Below are 18,321 nucleotides of genomic sequence, written 5' to 3'. Positions count from 1 at the left end.
ACTGAAGAAAAAAAAGTCTACGCTAACTTACCAAAGAGTCCCTGCTGCTCGCATTTCTCCACTTTACTCTCCATAAACTTGCAGTGACTTGGTAAATATTTTTAAAGTGTGAGTGAAACCCCCGGCTCAGATCTAACTCCGCCCACCTCCGTAACTCAAAAAAATGTCCAGAAAATGCGCAGTTTGGTACTGAGAGGAGGGGGGGTAAAGGATGGCGTTTTCCAGTTGAGGCGTGAGTGACAGTGATGTCCCCTTGTCAGAGAGAGACACAGAGTCACAGCACTGCAGCCTCATAGCTAATTTTTAAAGTGGAGGAGTTTTTCCCTCCAGAGTCCCCTGACGCAGGCTATAGTGTGGTGGTAGACCGTGGTGTTTCTTAGCACTATACGTTCGGGTCGTTTGCTCCTGCAGCGACGTTACTATAGCCGGAGCTCTCAGAGCTGCAGCAGTGCAAGAAAGGATGGGAGTGGTCTCTGAATGGTAAAGTCAGTTAGAGGCAGTAACGCTCTATCTTTTATATAGAGTTTGTGACGTAGAAACCTACCGATGGTTGGTTTCTACATCTCATAAGCCTATTTTTCAGAAAAGATTTTTAAAGGCAGATGTCTGTTTGAGCTAATTAAAAGCCGTAAAATCCAGATTTTTATCAGTTTGGAGCAAATTTCAGCTATAACACTAACATTAATGTGTTTTATTATAGTTCAGTAAATTACCTCAGTGTACAGATGAAAAAAATGTTACAGTGTTCACTACCTCTTTAAGGACAGTTTTAAGGCAAAAGTTAAGCATTAAAGTGAACACTGAACCACACCATCGCATGCTGTTATTAACAGCATCCTAATGTTCCGTCCAATTTAAGTAACCAGCACACAAACCACTAGTATATTAAGAATATGAAAGGCTGATGTGTACTTTAGCTTTAGACAGATTAAGTTAACATTCAAAGGTACAGGTTAATAAAGACCAAAATCCCATCTAAGAACATCCAAAAACACTTTAAACATCTAGAATTAGAGATAAGAAGTCCTCTCTCTCTCATGCAGATGTTGGCACAGACTCAGCTGACTACATTAACAAAAAACAAACCTTCTCGTCCTTTGCTGACCTTTGCTGAAAACAAAATACAAGCTCAAAAACTGACCAAACTTTCTTTTTTTTTTTTTTTTTTTACCAAATTACATTTTTATGTACATTTGAGGCTAGGAATATGCCATGCAGTCAGAATAACATGCTGAGTTTTCTGAGCTTTAACACTCTGCAGGAGTTTCATGAAGTAGCCAGTCACTCTCCATAGGTTACTGATTGGTCTAGCCTCCAGCTGCCAGGCTCAATCATTGCTCAGTGAATGTTTTCCAAAGTGAAACCTCCGTTTGCAGGAAGTAGTGTGGCTGTCGTCTAGTCGACTGAGTTTAGAAGCGAGGGGAAAGAAGTCTATAAAAAATAAATGGGAGCAGCAGGTGGTGAAGTTTGCTTAAGCAACCCTTGTGAAAAAAGGAAAACTAAGTTGTTTTAAGATTCTAGAGATTCTAGAAAAGGCCCTTAGCTGTGATTTTTTTCCTATTTCTGAGCACATCTATACATTAAATATGATGTGCAAATAAAACTTCACAGTAAGGATTGCTTTTGATGAATAATTAATACATAATTTATCTAAAATATGTAAAACAGTGTACAGAATTTAAACTTTGATACAATATAAGTACAAGACAAAGGATATATACTGTATACAGTGCAGTCATAAAGTATTCAGGTGCCTTTAACTTTTTCATTTTTTGATGTTGTAGCCTGATGCTACAGTCAATTAAATTCATTTTGTTTCTCATTAATCTTCACCCAGTGCCCCATAATGACAAAGCAAAAACTGAATTTTAACATTTTCTTCAAGTGCAAATTGCCCACTGAAAGCCAATTTGGCTTTCATTTCGAGTGTGTGGCACTGTGCAAACCTCAAATGGGCTTTCATGTGTTTACAGAGAAGCTTCCATCCAGCCACTCTTTCATAAAGTCCAGGTCAGTGGAGGGCTGTTGTGATGGTTGCCCACTGGAACTTTGTCCCATCTCCAGACAGGGCCTCTGGAGGTCAGTCAGAGTGACCATCGTTCACGTTCACCTCTCTTGCTAAGGCCTTGATCCGCTGTTCTCTTTGGAACCTTCAGTGCAGCAGAACTTTATTTTGTAGCCTTTCTTAGATCTGTGCCTTGCAACAAGGTTGCAAAGGGTCTGAATTCTTGTTTCAATGTGATATTTCTTTTTTTAAATTTTTCAGTTAATTTGCAAAAAATGTTTAAATTCTGTTTTCACTTTGTCATGATGGGGTATGAATGAAGATTAATGATAAAATATTAATTTAATTGACTGTAGCATCAGGCTGCAATCTAACAACACAAAAATCTGCCGGCTGACACGTCACACGCCGTCAGTGAGACGCTTCTGAAGAAGGCGAGAGCTGCTCGCCAAAACTGTCAAGGTAAAAAACTAACATCGTTATTTTCACCTTATGTATGAACAAAAGAAACTCAAAATTCCTGCAATCTAACAAAACTGAAAAAGTGAAGGGTTTTGAATACTTTCTGAATGCACTGTATACCACACCCAGTACTGCCTAATTCCTTGTTTTTAAGCAACAAAAATTGCAAGAAAACTCCTGTACACTGTCAGACACTGCTCTCTTCTGATTAAAAATATAAGTTTAAAATGTGAATAGATTTTTGATACCGTCGCTCATCAACATGAAGTCTTTTTTTGAATGGGAACATAAAAGGTTTGATTCACCTTATTAGCTTTTACTCAGAGGAAACTAGAAAATCCCCAAGAATATATTTGAGAAGAGATTTTCTGGGAACCTTCCATCGCACTGCTTTGGGCAGTAAGCTTTCTCCATCAAAGCTACGACCCAGTGGAACTGGATAGTTTAAAGAACTGTAAATTTATCGGCAGCTTTAGAAACATTGTGTAAAATCTGCTGAAAGATTATCAACTCAGTACCTACTGATTTTATACCGCTGCTTTCAATATGAATATCTGTGGCAACAATTATGTTTAATATTGTAAGTGTTCCCTTTACAAATAAAATAAAACAAAATTAATTACAAATGTGGTTTCAAAATCACCAAAGTATCAAATCCTTGATCTAAAGTTGTAATGCTGCAAGTATTTGTCAAATCATAATGGATGATGTCACAAACCTGATCTATGACTTTGTTAATAATTATTCACCTGCCATGATGAGTTTGTGAGGGACTTTTTCACTAGTACTGAATGGAGACTTTGTTGGCCTCATAGTTTTTTAAACTGTAAACATACAGTAAATTCAAATGCACTAACCTCCTGAGGACATGTGATCCTCTTTGGTCTTGGAGCTTCCTGCTGTAGCTGGTACACTGTTAGAGAGATACATGCATATTAATGAGAGTTGCTCTGATTCATGTACACAGCTTAGTATAGGCTTCAATCACACGTTTACTGAAGATTTTTTACAAAGTAACACTGTACACCAGAGAAAGGAAGTTAGCTGATGCAGTGCAGCTTGTAGACTCTCTATATAATAAAACACTTTAGTCCAGCTTCTGACCACAGCTCTGCATCAAAGTACAAAAGATGCCATTAGCTATTATATGAAAGGCTAGGGTTGTTCCTGACAGGAGCCATATATCTGCAATGCATTTCTGTGAATTAAGACCTAATGTGCACTTACAGGTTCACTTACAAGTGCACATTAGGTGACTGCAGAACCCCAAATACTTGCACTTTTAAATACACTTATAGAGACACACAGTGCACATCAAAGCGCCTCTATATTTAAAGTAATGGAAGGAATTTGAAGTAAATCAGTGAGGTATGGGGAAATCTGAATTGAGGGATTTGTGGCAGGAAGAAAAATCGACACCAACACCTCAGCAGCCACATTTAACCAGTCGTGTTAAAAATAGTTAAAGAAGCCAAAACCCTTCTACAGAACTCAGAGTCTGTCAGGATTCAAGAGAAAATGCCTGCATGAAAAGTATGGGTATATGAGTGTGGTTTATCTCTGATTTTTAACCCTTAATATGGCTAAAATGAAAGCTTCTCTCACACTACCAAATTTCCAAAGCTGCCTCTATATATAAATCTTGCAGTAATAGGAGTCTTTTCTGTGTCATATTGTAGTTCAGGTACTTCTCAGCAGGCTTAACCTTCTGAGGTGCAGATACAGAATGAAGACTGTGCCTCCCTTTTCATACTCCAGTATTACAGCACAGAAATCGCTGTGTGAGGCTGAGCTAAGTCTTGACCGCAGCAGATCCTCCAGGCAGGGGAAGGAAGGCTCCTGACTGTGAATTTGCATGTTTTGTCAGGCCGACTTAAGCCAACCAGCAAGATCTGGACATCATCCAGTCCTGTGACATGGTGGGCTCTAAAAATACCATCACAGAGGAGCAGTGAGAGGAGTGAGAAGAGGAATCAGAAAAGAGCCATTTAATTACAGGGGAAAGGTATACAGTCTGTACATTGTAATTGGTTAACTTGAAATCACTTTCAGGACACTAAGCTGAAATTATTTGCGCTTTGCTTTGCCAAATGCACCAAATATATCCAGCGGAGTGAACCCATTTCCTCCCACAGGGTGAATAAACATTGTATAATGAGGTGGGTGTTGTGAAGAGCACATTTCAGCTGAGCCTCTTTGCAGGTAGAAAATGTTATTTTCCCCAGTGACGGTAACCCATTTTACACAGATCAGGAATTGGCTGCTTTGCATTCGTGCATGAGTGAGTGTGTTGTGTGGGTGACTGTGTTTGAGTGCCGTGTGTGCGCGGAGGCCTTTGGAACCTGTAGCGTGTCTAATTGTACTATGTGCAGCAAAACCCAATTCTTCCAAGTAGAGGAAAACGTGTCTTTGTTATTTATAGGTCCTGAATGAATGAGCTGTTATTTAAAGAAAATACACTACAGGCCTGAGCAGGTCAAAGACTGCCTATCAGAATATTAAATGAATTTATTACTCACAGTATGACTTCCATATGGGCGGCTGGTAATCCTCAGGGTCTGTAAAAGACAAAATAAAGCAGGTTTCTGTTAGCAGTGTCAACACTGTGGCCTGTTTGATTTCATTAAAGCCACGATTTCATTCAGTGGACTGACTGTGAGTCCTTCACTGTGCTGTGTCACTGTTGTTTATCTCTGTTATGATTATGCATATGGCTTCACAATGTGCAGCTGCCTCTTAAGATGCAGCCATGAAAATGCTTCTAATCAGAGCTTCTTATCTGATACATAAACATATTCACTTGGCAATGGCACGCAGTATTTTTGAATTACCTGCACAAGTCTGTATTTTGGCATCAAACTTCAAAAAACCAATAAAAGTTTTCGAGTGAATAAAACCTACAGTTGGCATCACCATCCCTAGTCAGAACTCGCTAAGGCAGTGATACTCAACGCGTGGTTCTTTTGTGATAATTTGTGGCTCTTTTATGTCTTAATCTGAAATATTATTCCCCCAGAAAACCTTTAAAAAAGGAAACTATGACCTCAGAAATTATCCACTGCAAGTCACATTTATCAGTTTGAATCCCCACATTTATACAGTTGGCTTTAATTTTCAGCTTCCTTATTTATATGTATTTTTCCATCACCCTTATTTGCAATTTTTTGGCTTTTTTTCAAATTTTTTGCCACTTCTAATTCAACTGCTTTAAGCCCACTTTTGCCATTTCTTTTTGCCACTTTTTTGCCCATTTTTACTACTTCTGTCCCATTTTTGCCACCAGTTTTTTGCCTCTTTAGTCATGCTTTTAGCTATTTGCAATTTTTTTCATTTTTATGCCCCTTTTTGCCCATTTAAGCTGTGTTTTGCTATTAAATGCCATTATTTTCAGCATTCTTGCCCCTCTTTGCTGCTTTTTGACCATTTTTTCCACATTTTTGCCAATTAAAGACACTTTTATACTCATTTTCTTGCCATGATTTTGCTGTTTTTTGACCATTTTTTGCAACCTGTAACTCATTTTTGGTAAATTCTCACCCATTTTGCCACTTCCTGCCCCATTTTGCTACTTTTTCTCCCTCTTTTTTCCCTTTTCATTCACTTTTCACTAACCTTGAAAAGCAGATGGATACGCCCGTTGGCGAATCTATCTTGCAAAGCTCCCATCTGAACCATTTGGGCCTGGTTAGAAAGTGACAGGACCAATGACAACGAGGGGCAGTACTTTCGGGCGCGGCAGAGTCGTGACGTAAACAAGCAGCAACAAGAGTCCGGTGCAATTATGGCGGAAGAGCTTAGCCTGGATGATGCTAAAACACCAGTTTTATCAGAACTTGACGACATTTTTTAAAAGAAGAACAAAGAACAGCAGTGAGTTGTTTTCTTTTCAAAAACGACAAAAGTCAAGTACTTACATGTCTATAGTCGCAATGTTTCGCGTTATTCCTCGGTAGCTGCACATGCGCAGCTTGATAACGGCTATGTCACTTGTTTTGTTGCTCTTATTGGCCCATAAAGATGTGACAGACAGAACGTTCATCCAATCACACTCCAAGATTTTTTCAAAGCCTCTACCTTTTCCCATCCGTTTCCTGTTGAAGCTTTCCCTAGATAGATGTGTGAAACACATCCATCTGGCATGTCAGGTTAACTTTCGCCATTTTATGCCTACTTTGCCCCTTGTTGCCACCTTTTTGCTGCTGTTTGACCATTATTTGCCACCTTTAACTTATTTTTATTGCCACTTTTTACCACTTACATCGTGGCTCTTGCAAAGGCATTTTTCATCAATTTGGCTCTTTGGTTGAGCAGGGTTGAGTAACACTGCACTAAGGGAAAGGTGAGTTATGATGATGTGAACAGACTCTCAGAATATGTGATAAAGTATGCTGTTAGATTAGCTTGAAAACAGTCAGAGGGGTGATGACGTAAATGCCCTGTAGCTGCTGATAAATAACTGTAGTAGCTTTTGGCTAAAGTAATGACTTGTAATAAAACTTGTGGCTTAATAAGTCAAAAGTACAGCAAAATTTGCTGCTGTTTTACAATGCCAGTAATGTTATAAACAGCCTTTGAGTCATTATGAGACAAATGGTGCAGCATATTTCACTTACAACACAATTATGATGCACATGCCACACCAGAACAAGTATGGTGAAAAAACGAGGAAGTCAAATGATGCAGAGCAGCTTTCATGCACTAAACAGGAATTCAAACTATTTTCATTCAATAGCCTTTGGTAAAGCCTCTGACCTCAGCTCTGACTCTGTGCAGAGGTGACGACATACAAAAGAGGCCATTAGCTTACACTATTTACATAATGAGGGAGTTTTATGGCAGGAACTGTATGCTGTTTTGTTTAATCATGTCACATAGCCTGTGCTAGATAATGTAATGTTTAGTGGTGGACAGTAATAAAGTATATAAATACTGCAGTTCTGTACTCAAGAGTATCTGTACTTTACTTATCATATTTTGTGACTCATTACTTTTTCTTGACTACATTTGAAAGACAAATATACTTTTAACAGGTGACACATGCCAAGTGGTACTGCCGTACATGTTTGCAGGGTTTTCTACAGACATATAGTGTAGTTAGCCTGGGGGACAGTAGCCAGCAAGGGGGGTCCAAATGCTTGCCTTTCCTGGTTCAAGAAAAAAGTGAGGGAAAGTAATAAGAGGTCATCTGGGGTTTCTCCCTCAGGAAATTTTGAGCCTCCAACACTTAATTCCCTACAACCTGGAGAATATTTAGGCTACAATGTGTTTTGGAAATTCAATTAAATAAAGAGAAAACACAGTTATTAACCAATTATTATGACAAAGTTCAGCTACCTCATGTATGTGGCTGAAAGTGATGCAAGATTTGTTATTTTTCACATGGTCATTAAAAAAAACGTGGTTTAATACAATCTCACAGGACCAATACACTATGTGGACAAAAATAGTTGGCCACACCTTTTAGTTACTGAATTTAGCTATTTCAATGAGGCCTGCTGCTACAGGTGTATAAAATCAAGCACCAAGCCATGCAGTCTCCACTTGCAAACATCTGTGACACAAATCAGCCATTCTGAAGAGCTCAGGGACTTAAAAGTGTGATACTGTGATGTATGGCTGCTACCTCTGCAGTAAGATGGTTCATGAAATTTCATCCCTGATGGATATTCTACAGTCAACTGTAAGTGATATTCTTAGAAAGTGGAAGCATTTAGGAACAACAGCAACACAGCCATGAAGTAAAAGGCAGTGAAAAATTACAGACTTCTAAGACCCATGGGGGATAAAAGTTGACAACACACTGCTGATTCAATAGCTGGAGAGTTCTGAACTTCTACTGGCATTAATACTTGCACAAAAATTGTGCAACAGGTGCTTCATGGATTGGGTTTCCATAGCCAATCAACTACATGCAAGCAAGCATTTGCAAATAACTGGCAAGGAGTCTTTTACATCGCTGTGGAGGAATTCCACTCTTCTTTGCTGAATTGTTTTAATTCAGCCTTATTGGAGGATTTTCGAGCATGAACGCCTGTTTAAGGTCATGCCACATCATTTCAATCAGATTCAAGCTGGACTCTGACTTGGCCACTAGTCTCTGGTAGAGAGCAGAATTCATGGTTCCATCAATTACAGCAAGTCGTCCAGGTCCTAAAGCAGCAAAGCAGCCCCAGACCATCACTCTACCACCATCTTGTTTGACTGTTGTTCTTTTTTTGAAATGCTGTGCTATGTTTGCACCAGATGTTATGGGGCACACACATTTCAAAAAGTTCAATCAAGATGTTTTTTTTTGTCAAATGTGAGACAAGCCTTTGTGTTCTTTTGGTTGGTTTTGGTCATGGAACTCTCCCATGGATGCCATTTTTACACTGTTTTTTTCTTAACCTTAACTGAGTCAAGTGAGGCCTGCAGGTCTTTAGATGTTATTCTGAGTTCTTATGTGACATCCTAGATACCCCATTAAAGCATGCTTGGAGTAATTTGGTAGGCTGGCCAGTTCTGGGAAGGTTCACCACTGTTCCAAGTTTTCCCCATTTGTGGACAATGGCTCTTGCCATGGGTCGCTGGAGTTCCAAAGCATTAGAAATGGCTTTGTAACCCTTTCCAGACTGATAGATGTCAGTGACTTTGTTTCTCATCTTAAATTTCTTTAGATCACGGCATGATGTGTTGCTTTTTGAGATCTTTTAGCCTACTTCTATTTAGAGGACAGGTTCGATTTTAGTGATTTCCTGATTCAACAATAATCAGTCCTGGGTGTGGCTAATAAAACTGCACAGAGCATTCAAAAAATGTGGTTAATCGTACTTAATTCATTGCATTTACTTGGGTTATTTTTTTGTCTATAGTTAAAATTTGTTATTTTTTCACGTCACTGTACATTTTATTTCAGAACTACCAACACATGGAATTTGTTTGCCCCACTGACAGATTAAAAAACACTTCATAACTAAGTCAAGCCCTATTTTAGATTTCTACATGTTAAAAAACAACTTTTATATGGACTTGTCAGGTGAATGTGCCTGACATTAGGGTACCAAGGTATTTTTGGCAAGAAACTGGACAAAACACTCCCTAAAGTTTGAGTTTTTGCAGTGTAATAAATGAACAGAATGGCATCTATGACAATTAAAGCTTCATTTGCCAAGTGTAATAACTCAACAAACTCTCACCACCACATCTAAGAGACTTCACTGATTGTGTGCATAATGAATCATGTTGCTCCAGAGAATACATGTTCGTCATTTCAAACATTCCTCTGCACTCATCAGTAAATCTGCACCACACCCCTGTGAAGAACACCTGAGAGGGCATAAAAACCAGTGGGTACTTGTTGGATGTGGGCAGCAAAATGTGGAGCTCACTTAGATGAACTCACCAGAGTCAAATCTAAAGGAGTATTTCTCTTAGGGTAAAAATTGTCTATGTATTTTTGTGCTGTATCCATCTTTCAACACAGGGAAAAAGCAATCAGATAATTTTTTCATCCTGTTTCTGTGCAGCAGTGTGACTGGAGGCTGTCTGCATTTTAAGCACAAATGTCAAAAGCACGCCTTTACTTCATATCAGAATAGCACACTTATTTCTGAAGGAGCTGATTTTAATTGTACAGGAAAGACAAGGCAGGTGTGTGTGATCAAATGCAGAATAATTATGGTAATTCTGAAAGAAGGAGTGAAAGTGTTATTGCTGAAGCCCTCCTTGTATACAGTCTGCCCTCTAATACAAATAAAAGGTTGTGGACTCTGTTTGCTGATGTGTGGCCAAGCTGGTGGGAAAATGAATTGTCCTAACGCAGGAGCTTTGTCACTGTGTATCGGGCTGGCAGCAGCCTGAGAGATTTATTCCACTGCGGCTTGTTTAAAGAATGTGATTTCATCTGGTGGCCTGCCAACTATTCTCTTTTCAATCTGTTTCATTTTAATGACGAATGGCATTTCAGGCCGGAATTCTGCTGCAGCTACGGCTCAGGGAAAAAGGGAGCTCTTAATGGTCGATTCTGATGCACACACTGGCACAAACTGGCACAAATATACAAACAAATAAGTCCTGCTACACTGTACAGCCCGCTCTTCTCCATGACATATATAAGCGCACGCACAGACAAACGCGCACGTAAACACATGCAGGAAGAAGAACATCAAAAAGATTGTGTAAGTAGCTTGGAGTCTGTGCAGCATCTGATGATGAGGGAGAATTTAAAATTCTGGAGCAGCCAGAGGGCTCTCTCCCCCCGAAGAAACATCTATTAATTGTGTTGCCCTCCATTACTCACCAGTCAGAGACATTCAATAAAATAATTACCGACGGGTGTTTACTTAGGTGACAAAGAGAATATGTGATGAATAAAGATAGGGCTCGCCTAAGACTTTTATCTCCTGAGACAGTGTCTGCATAAACAACTGCAGCACTTAAAACACCAGCTATCGTTCAGGGGTAATGAGTACATGGCTGACAATTGTAAGTGTAGAGCAGAGACATGATCAGTTTCACTTATTTTAGAGAGAAGGATGATGTCAACAGAGACCATATGAAGCTGTCTGTGTTTTCATCTCACTGATCCAGACAGAATGATGGAAAAATAAATTTCATATCAAGTTTTAAGGTGACACAACAAACAGAACCATTTAAATTTGACTTAAAAACAACATATACATTTTTGAGTGAAATAAGACCCCTTAGGACTGGGAATTGGCCTTCGAAATCCTCCTGTTTTCTTGGAGAAGAGCTGACTGTCTTTAACAGTTATGGACTGATTTCTAAACTTTCTGTGTTGTCTATAGCGCTTGAAACCTTGGCCACCGATCAATTAAAAGAATACCTGGCTCAAGCGTCATACTGGCTGATTTTCAATCAGGACTCAGAAAAAACACAGCACTACTGCTGTGGCCATGAAAGTTGTGAATGATATTCTTGAGACCTTAGCTAACAATGTTGTCTCTTTTTATAGACTTCTTTAAGGCCTTTGATACTGTAGATTACAGCATCTTATGTGTTCGTCTGAAAGCTTCTGGGTTTTTCAGACCATGCTGTTGCATAGTTTGATAATTATCTCACTGGCAGCAACCAGGCTGTTCAGTTAGAGGGCGTCACATCAGAGGTGCAACAAATTCACAAGAGGGTACCTCAATGTTCAGTGTTGGATCACTATTATTTACTACCTACAGTACCTATAAAAAGTATTCGGCCCCTTGGATGTTTTACCCTTTTATTGATTTTATAAATCAATCATGGTCAATAGAATTTGGCTTTGTAGAAAAAAAAAACAATTCCAGGAAAATTTCTTTGATGTCAAAGTGAAAACAGATTTCTACAAAGTTATGCCAATTAAATACAAGTATGTAAGGTGAAATAAGTGACTACATAAATATTCACCCCCTTTAAAGTGACTGACCTAATTCAACAGAGGTTCAGCCAACTGGTGCTAGCAATCTCAAAATTAGTAAAATGTTGATCCCCTAAGTGTCTGGAAGGTCAAGTCACTGGTTAATCAGTATTCCTGGCTACCATTACACCATGAAGACAAAAGAACACTCCAAGCAACTCAGAGAAAAGGTTATTGAAAAGTAAAAGTCATGGTATGGATACAAAAACATTTTTAAGACACTGAACTCTCCCCAGAGTTCAGTTAAATATATCATCAAGAAATGGAAGGGACATGGCACGCACATGTGTAAATCTGACAAGATCAGGCCGTCCTCATAAATTGAGAGACCATGCAAAAAGGAGACTAGTGAGAGAGGCCACAAGACACCAATGACTACTCTGAAGGAGTTACAATTTTCAGCAACTGAGAGGTGACAGACTCTGCATACAACAACTGTTGCCGGGCTCTTCACCAGTCAAAGCTTTATGAGAGAGTGGCAAAGAGAAAGCCACTGTTGAAGAAAAATTCAGATTAAATCTTAACTAGAGTTAGCCAAAAGTCAAGTGAAAGAAAGTGCTTGGATCTGATGGGACCAAAATGGTGCTTTTTTAACAATCAGTCAAGATGCTACTATACTTGGCAGACACTAAACACTGCACACCACCACAAACACACCATCCCCACTGTGAAGCACAGTGGTGGCAGCATCATGCTGTGAGGATGCTTCTAAGCAGCTGGCCCTAAAGGGCTTGAAAAAAGTTAGAGGGTTAAATGAATGCATCACAAACCGTGGTTTTCTTACTCATGTCTGTACTTTAAATTCTAAAGTTAACTGGGCTGCTTTACACGTCATCTTGGACGTCCCTTTATAAAGGCATTCTAGGCAAAATTCTAGACTACCTTTCCTCTCTTTTAATCTTGAAGGACAGAATCCAAAACTTTTGTTCATTTGATGTGCAATTTATTGTACTCAAAGTCTGAACTGAGCTGGGAACAGTAATTTTAAGTCATCTACACCTTCCACTTGGGACAACCTACTGACTGATTTTAAACCGCAAAACTTGATCACTCTAATTTCAAACCCTTGGTAAAAGTTCTTTAATTGAATCTTTCACTATGCAACTCTATTAATTGATGCTTTATTACTGTTGTTAACATTTATTGTGTACTGTATAAGTTTGAGTGTTTTGTTAAAAAAATATATCCCTGATCTCAAAGGGACTAACATGGCTAAATAAAGGTTAAATAAATAAGATAAATATTCATCTGAGCTTCTACTGCCAAATATCCATTAAACTCATAACAAGGTGCAGAAATGGTGTGAGTGACTACTCTCTGAAGAATGGCATGATTATGAGTACAAAATCTAGCAGTATTCATGATGATATTCATCTGCTGCATGCACTGACAGACAAAGTAGAGATAATACACAAAGCTGATCATGTTTCATTTCCGTTTCTTGTAGCAGGCACACATTGATTACTCATTGTATATTGCGCCTATATATGCAGCCTCTGTTGTACTTGAACATTCGTCAGGCAGACAGAAGCACTTGCTTTACATTTTGGAAACAGCCAGGTAAACACACCAGCTTTGACATAGATCATTTTTAGTATTGGCACCCAGTCAGTAAAATGTTTTAAATATTGATGAGCCAAGTTAGAGGCTTTTTGAGTACTGGGAGACCTGGGATTTCTCTTTTTAATGTACTTCGGATTGTGCCAAAAGGAAATGAAGGAGTAGTAGTTTACATGAGTAAAAAAAAAATGGATAAAATAGATATAACTAGGGGAGCACTAAAGATGTATTTAAACCAATTTGAGATTTCCCCTGTTTTTGCTTTAAAATTCTACTCTCAGATTAAAACAAGTACATACATGCTAGATTTTAGCAAAAAAAAAAGTAGGTATCCTCTCCTCCCTGTTATGATTCTTTATCAATACTTGATGTGGCTTCAACATGCATCAACAAATCACACATCTGAACTCTACAACAGCAGCTAAAAAGAGGAAATCTTAGCACTCAGTCAACATGTTTTTATGCTCATTGTGCTTCAACTTTTCTTTACTAGGATCAGGATGTCTTTCTGGGTGTCAGAAGGTAAATCACTCTGTGGTGTTATATTGTGTCAACACATCTACAGTCTTTTTTATTATCAGGCTTTGAGCATGATAGGCAGTAGCGTGATACTTTGTGATCCCTGTCTTTTCTGGAGACCATGTCCTATTTTAACGTTATGCTTATAGTTTTATTAATGCAGAATCTTTTAAAAAGTGGATGTTTACAAAGTGCTTTGACTGACAGAGCAAAGTAATGTCAATAAAACTAAAACATGTAATGTAAAATAAGTGAATGTTTAAATATTCACCCCCTTTAAAGTGACTGACCTAGTTCAACAGAGCTCTAGCCAACTGGTGCATGTAGTCTCACAATTAGTGAAAAAAGAATCACCTGATTGCAGTGAATGTGTCATAAGTGGTTGTAATGTAAAGACACCTGTGTCTGGAAGGTCCAGTCCCTGGTTATCATTACACCAGTCAGGTTATAAGTCAGGGTATGTATACAAAGAAAAATTCCAAGGCAGTGAACACCCCCTGAAAGTTCAGTTAAATCCATCGTCAAGAAATGGAGGGAATATGGCATGTGTGTAAATCTGCCTAGATCACAAATAAACCATCCCCTTTGTGAAGCACGGTGGTGGCAGCATCATGCTGTGGGGATGCTTATCAGCAGCTGGCCCTGGAAGGCCTGAAAAGCTACACTAAGAAAAATGAATCTGGGCAAAAGTAAATTTAACTTAATTTATCTTCGATATCAACAATAAAAATCTGAGTTTCTAGCTTGACATAAAAAAATCTAATTTTGTAGTCAGTTTCTTTTGTTAAAAATACAAGACACTGTGAATCTTTTCCTAAACAAGGATAATTTAGGTAATGTAAGCCAATCTTTCAAAGTTTATCCACATAACTAAGCCTGACTTTGTTACCTTTACTGTTTCATTCTGTGTTTTAAAATTACAAAAAACTACATTATCCATGAACAAATGCCCCCTGTGATGCATTGTGGGTATTTCAAATAAGTGATAAATGGCTTTTTCTAACAACCAGGAATAGATGAACTGCTAACTGAAGACATGGCAGTGATGATAGATCAGATTGGTGGGAAACAAATCTGGGGATATGTAGGCAGAATTTTCCCATGATGCCCTGGGGCAGAGTTTTTATATGTGTTTAGATATGTTTAAATGTGATCAGGTGAGTTTAGATGTTGAATGTTGTACAGAGATCACTGCTCAGATTCCTTTGTTCATCTTTCTGGTGGATTATTGTTGATTTTGATGGTCAACACTTTTGCACCATGAGTGAAAAGAGGACTTCCTGAAAATGAGTTTGACTGCCTGACTTACTCTTGTGGTCAAAAATGTAACCATTCTCTGTTAGTTTCAACAATTAGGTGAAATCAAGAAGGAGTGGAATCAAATGCAGACACTTCCTTTGCAAGCATTGTTACAGGTGTTACTAATGAATGCCAGTAGTGGGAGGCAATAATATATTATATTATTCACATTATTGTGTTAAACTGCATTGAAAGCATGAGCCATTTTTACAAGCTGAGAATAACTGAAATTACATGGAAGAAGATGTATTTTCCAGCAAGGCAATGACCCAAAGCATACAGCAAAAGCTACACAGGAATGGTTTGAAGACAACAAGGTGAATTTCTGAGTAGCTGAGTCAAAGTCCAGACCTCAATCCAATAGAGAATTTGTGGCTGGAATGGAAAAGGGCTGTTCACACCTGATCCCTTTGCAAACTGACAGAGCTTGAGCAGTTTTACAAAAAAAGGCAAATTGATTGATTTATGATTGATTTATAAAATCAATAAAAGAGTAAAACATCCAAGGGGATGAACACTTTTTTTTAGACAGATACTTTATCAATCCCCAGGGAAATTCAAGGCACTGTATTGAAGCCATAAGCCAGCCACCCATATATTTTGTAGCTTAATATATTTATATATTTATTTCTTCTAAAGGAGGTGGTTGTGGGTCTTGAGGACAGACCAGCTGAGAAACACCAGTCTAGAAAACTCAAACAAAAAGGCAAGAACTAATTGCAAACACCAGATGTTGAGCAAAAGGAAAGAAATTAAAGTAATGAAATTGGTAGATTCCAAAGGGGGGGGGGGGGTACTAAAAATACAATCAAATAACTGAAAGAATAAAGGCCACTGAACACAAAACGACCATAAAACAGGGATACTGAAGAGGCAGTGAGGCTGAGGACCAGGCTGGTATACAGTATGTATGCACTGCACCACAGACGTGTTTGACTGCAGCATTTTGACAATGATTGTCAGACTTACTCTGCTCTGTGAGAACTAGGACATGAAAAAATGTAAAATAAGAAGTCATACAGACTGTGGTTAGTTTGATCAAACATTGTGCTTCCTGAATGATTGGCATGATTCTATACTGACCCATGTTTTGAACATTACTTGCATTTAATTGCTGTTTTACTTCATCTGACCTTCAAATAATTACCTTTCTGTCCAATGATGGAGCTTGTAGTGTACCATAAAATAAAGCCAGAAACTGTGATTAAGCAAGGATATTCGAACTGACCATAAGACACTTGTAAATCCCTCTGTGATTCATTAAATTAGACCTACTACATTTCTGGCCTGTTTTATACACATGCATGAGACACATTCCTGTATAGCAGAGTGCAATGGTACAGATACATGCAGACCCTCACACAGATAAAAACACTATGGTGTCAGAAGGATGCAGCTGAGCTGCAGCAGGGAGACCATCTGTGTATAAAACTGGTCCAAAGCATTCTCAAAGTGCCTGCCTGAGCAGATAATATGTAGTAGGTATGAGGGCGTAACCCCAGAGTGTGTTTGTGTGTCCCTAGGCTGTTCTCATTGCAAAAAGAAAAGACTTTAGGCGAGTTTGAATGAAAAAAATATCTAATTCAGTTATTTGACAGTGATTCTTGTCTACTGCAGAAAAATAGTAAGTTGTTGTAATTAATAGAACATCAGGAACATGTAAACCCAGATCAGGAATTCTTCAGGGATGATTTTGTCAGTATATATGACACAGATCCAGTCCTACATGATTTACACTAGCAGAGACAGGAGAAAATATGTAGTGGAAAGATTTGGAGGTGAACTGCAGGATTTGTCAGAATCGTGAGCCTTATTATGTCAAGCAGACAGCCTCACTGTAAATACACGGCTGTATTTCTGCCTCTCTGACCAATTTTGTCATTTGGAGCTTGAAGCTGTGGGCAAACGTCCATGGTCTATCCCTCGATTTATTTTCAAAGCATTATTTCCTCAAGCTGCCTGGCAATGGCAATTTGTTGGTACAGTACATGCTTCCATGCCCACTCATGCCAAGAATGTGCAGGAATCTCCCTGATACTGACGAATAGCCAGAAAATATCTTTCCAGGGAATTTAGGCCAGAAATTGTAGCTTGGATGTTGCAATCATGATGAAATCTTCTCAGTTTGACAGTTATCTTCTCATGACTGGTCGAAGAAACGCCTTTATTTTTCACCTGTGTATAAGACTGCAGATAGAGGCTGTGTGTAATGCAGCCCACACCTTAGTAAGTGAGTAAGTAAATTTAGTTTGTATAGCACCTTTCACAGAACAAGGTCACAAAGTGCTTCACAACAGAAACAACAGAAACCTTACACAGAAATAATAGAAACCTTATACAGTGGTTTATAAATATTTTCCCTATCATTTGCACATTTGATAATTCAAAAAGGAAGGCAACTGAATAGAATCTGAGACAAGTTTTCACACGTCTTATATAAAAATCTTACATTTAATGTTATTAAATATGTTGTATTGAATCATTCTGTATCATAGCTGATCAGGATGCATACATAAATATAGGTATTGGCTATTAATGGATGACAAAGATCGGCCAATATCAAATAAAGTGAAATGAACAGATATGATCAGCTAATGTTTATCTGTTGTGTCAAATCAATTTAATGTTGGCATCAAGCAGTTATTATTTTCAGTGTAAACAAAGTCACCTGTTGGACAAACTGATGTGGTTTTACAGTCAAATGTCAGACAAAATGTTTTAGGAACACATAAAGTCTTAAACCAAAATAAATGATGAAAAAAATATTGGTATTAGGCATCCTCCAACTCCCTAATTTTCACAAACATTTCATTCTGGTTTCATATCTTATAGTAAGATGTAGTATCATATGCATTTAAAAAACAGCCTGCAAACAAGGTCACTGTAGACAAACTTCCCCAAGGAGGCCATATAGGGTCTGAAGTAAACACAAGATACTTGCACCTTACAGAAAGGATAAATGCTCAGCAAAGAAGTCCCTATACCCAATTTAGGCCTTAGTATTGGCAGCGGTATAAGTAGTTAGCATGAGAAACAAGATGAATTTCCCCAAGGGTCCCACAGGAGTATCGTTTAGTAGTATAGTAAT

At 38.4% G+C, this 18,321-nt stretch overlaps 1 protein-coding gene across 2 annotated transcripts in view; it reads right to left on the bottom strand.

Moving 5' to 3' along the window:
- chn2 (chimerin 2) overlaps positions 1-18,321 on the bottom strand; it is a 38,505-nt gene that overhangs the window by 17,031 nt on the left and 3,153 nt on the right. Inside the window, exons 2-3 of one of the 2 annotated variants that reach the window (XM_041792713.1) lie at positions 4,987-5,025; positions 3,325-3,380 (exon numbers count right to left, since the gene is read on the bottom strand). In XM_041792713.1, coding sequence (XP_041648647.1) covers positions 3,325-3,380; positions 4,987-5,025 — 95 coding nt within the window. Of the gene's footprint in view, positions 1-3,324; positions 3,381-4,986; positions 5,026-18,321 lie in introns of those variants that run through there. The other variant, XM_041792712.1, reaches the window with a different exon arrangement.

This window comes from Cheilinus undulatus, linkage group 8 (assembly GCF_018320785.1).
Source record: "Cheilinus undulatus linkage group 8, ASM1832078v1, whole genome shotgun sequence".
Lineage (NCBI taxonomy): Eukaryota > Metazoa > Chordata > Actinopteri > Labriformes > Labridae > Cheilinus > Cheilinus undulatus.
Note: the sequence above shows the minus strand (reverse complement) of the source record. Positions and strands in the feature narration are given on the sequence as shown.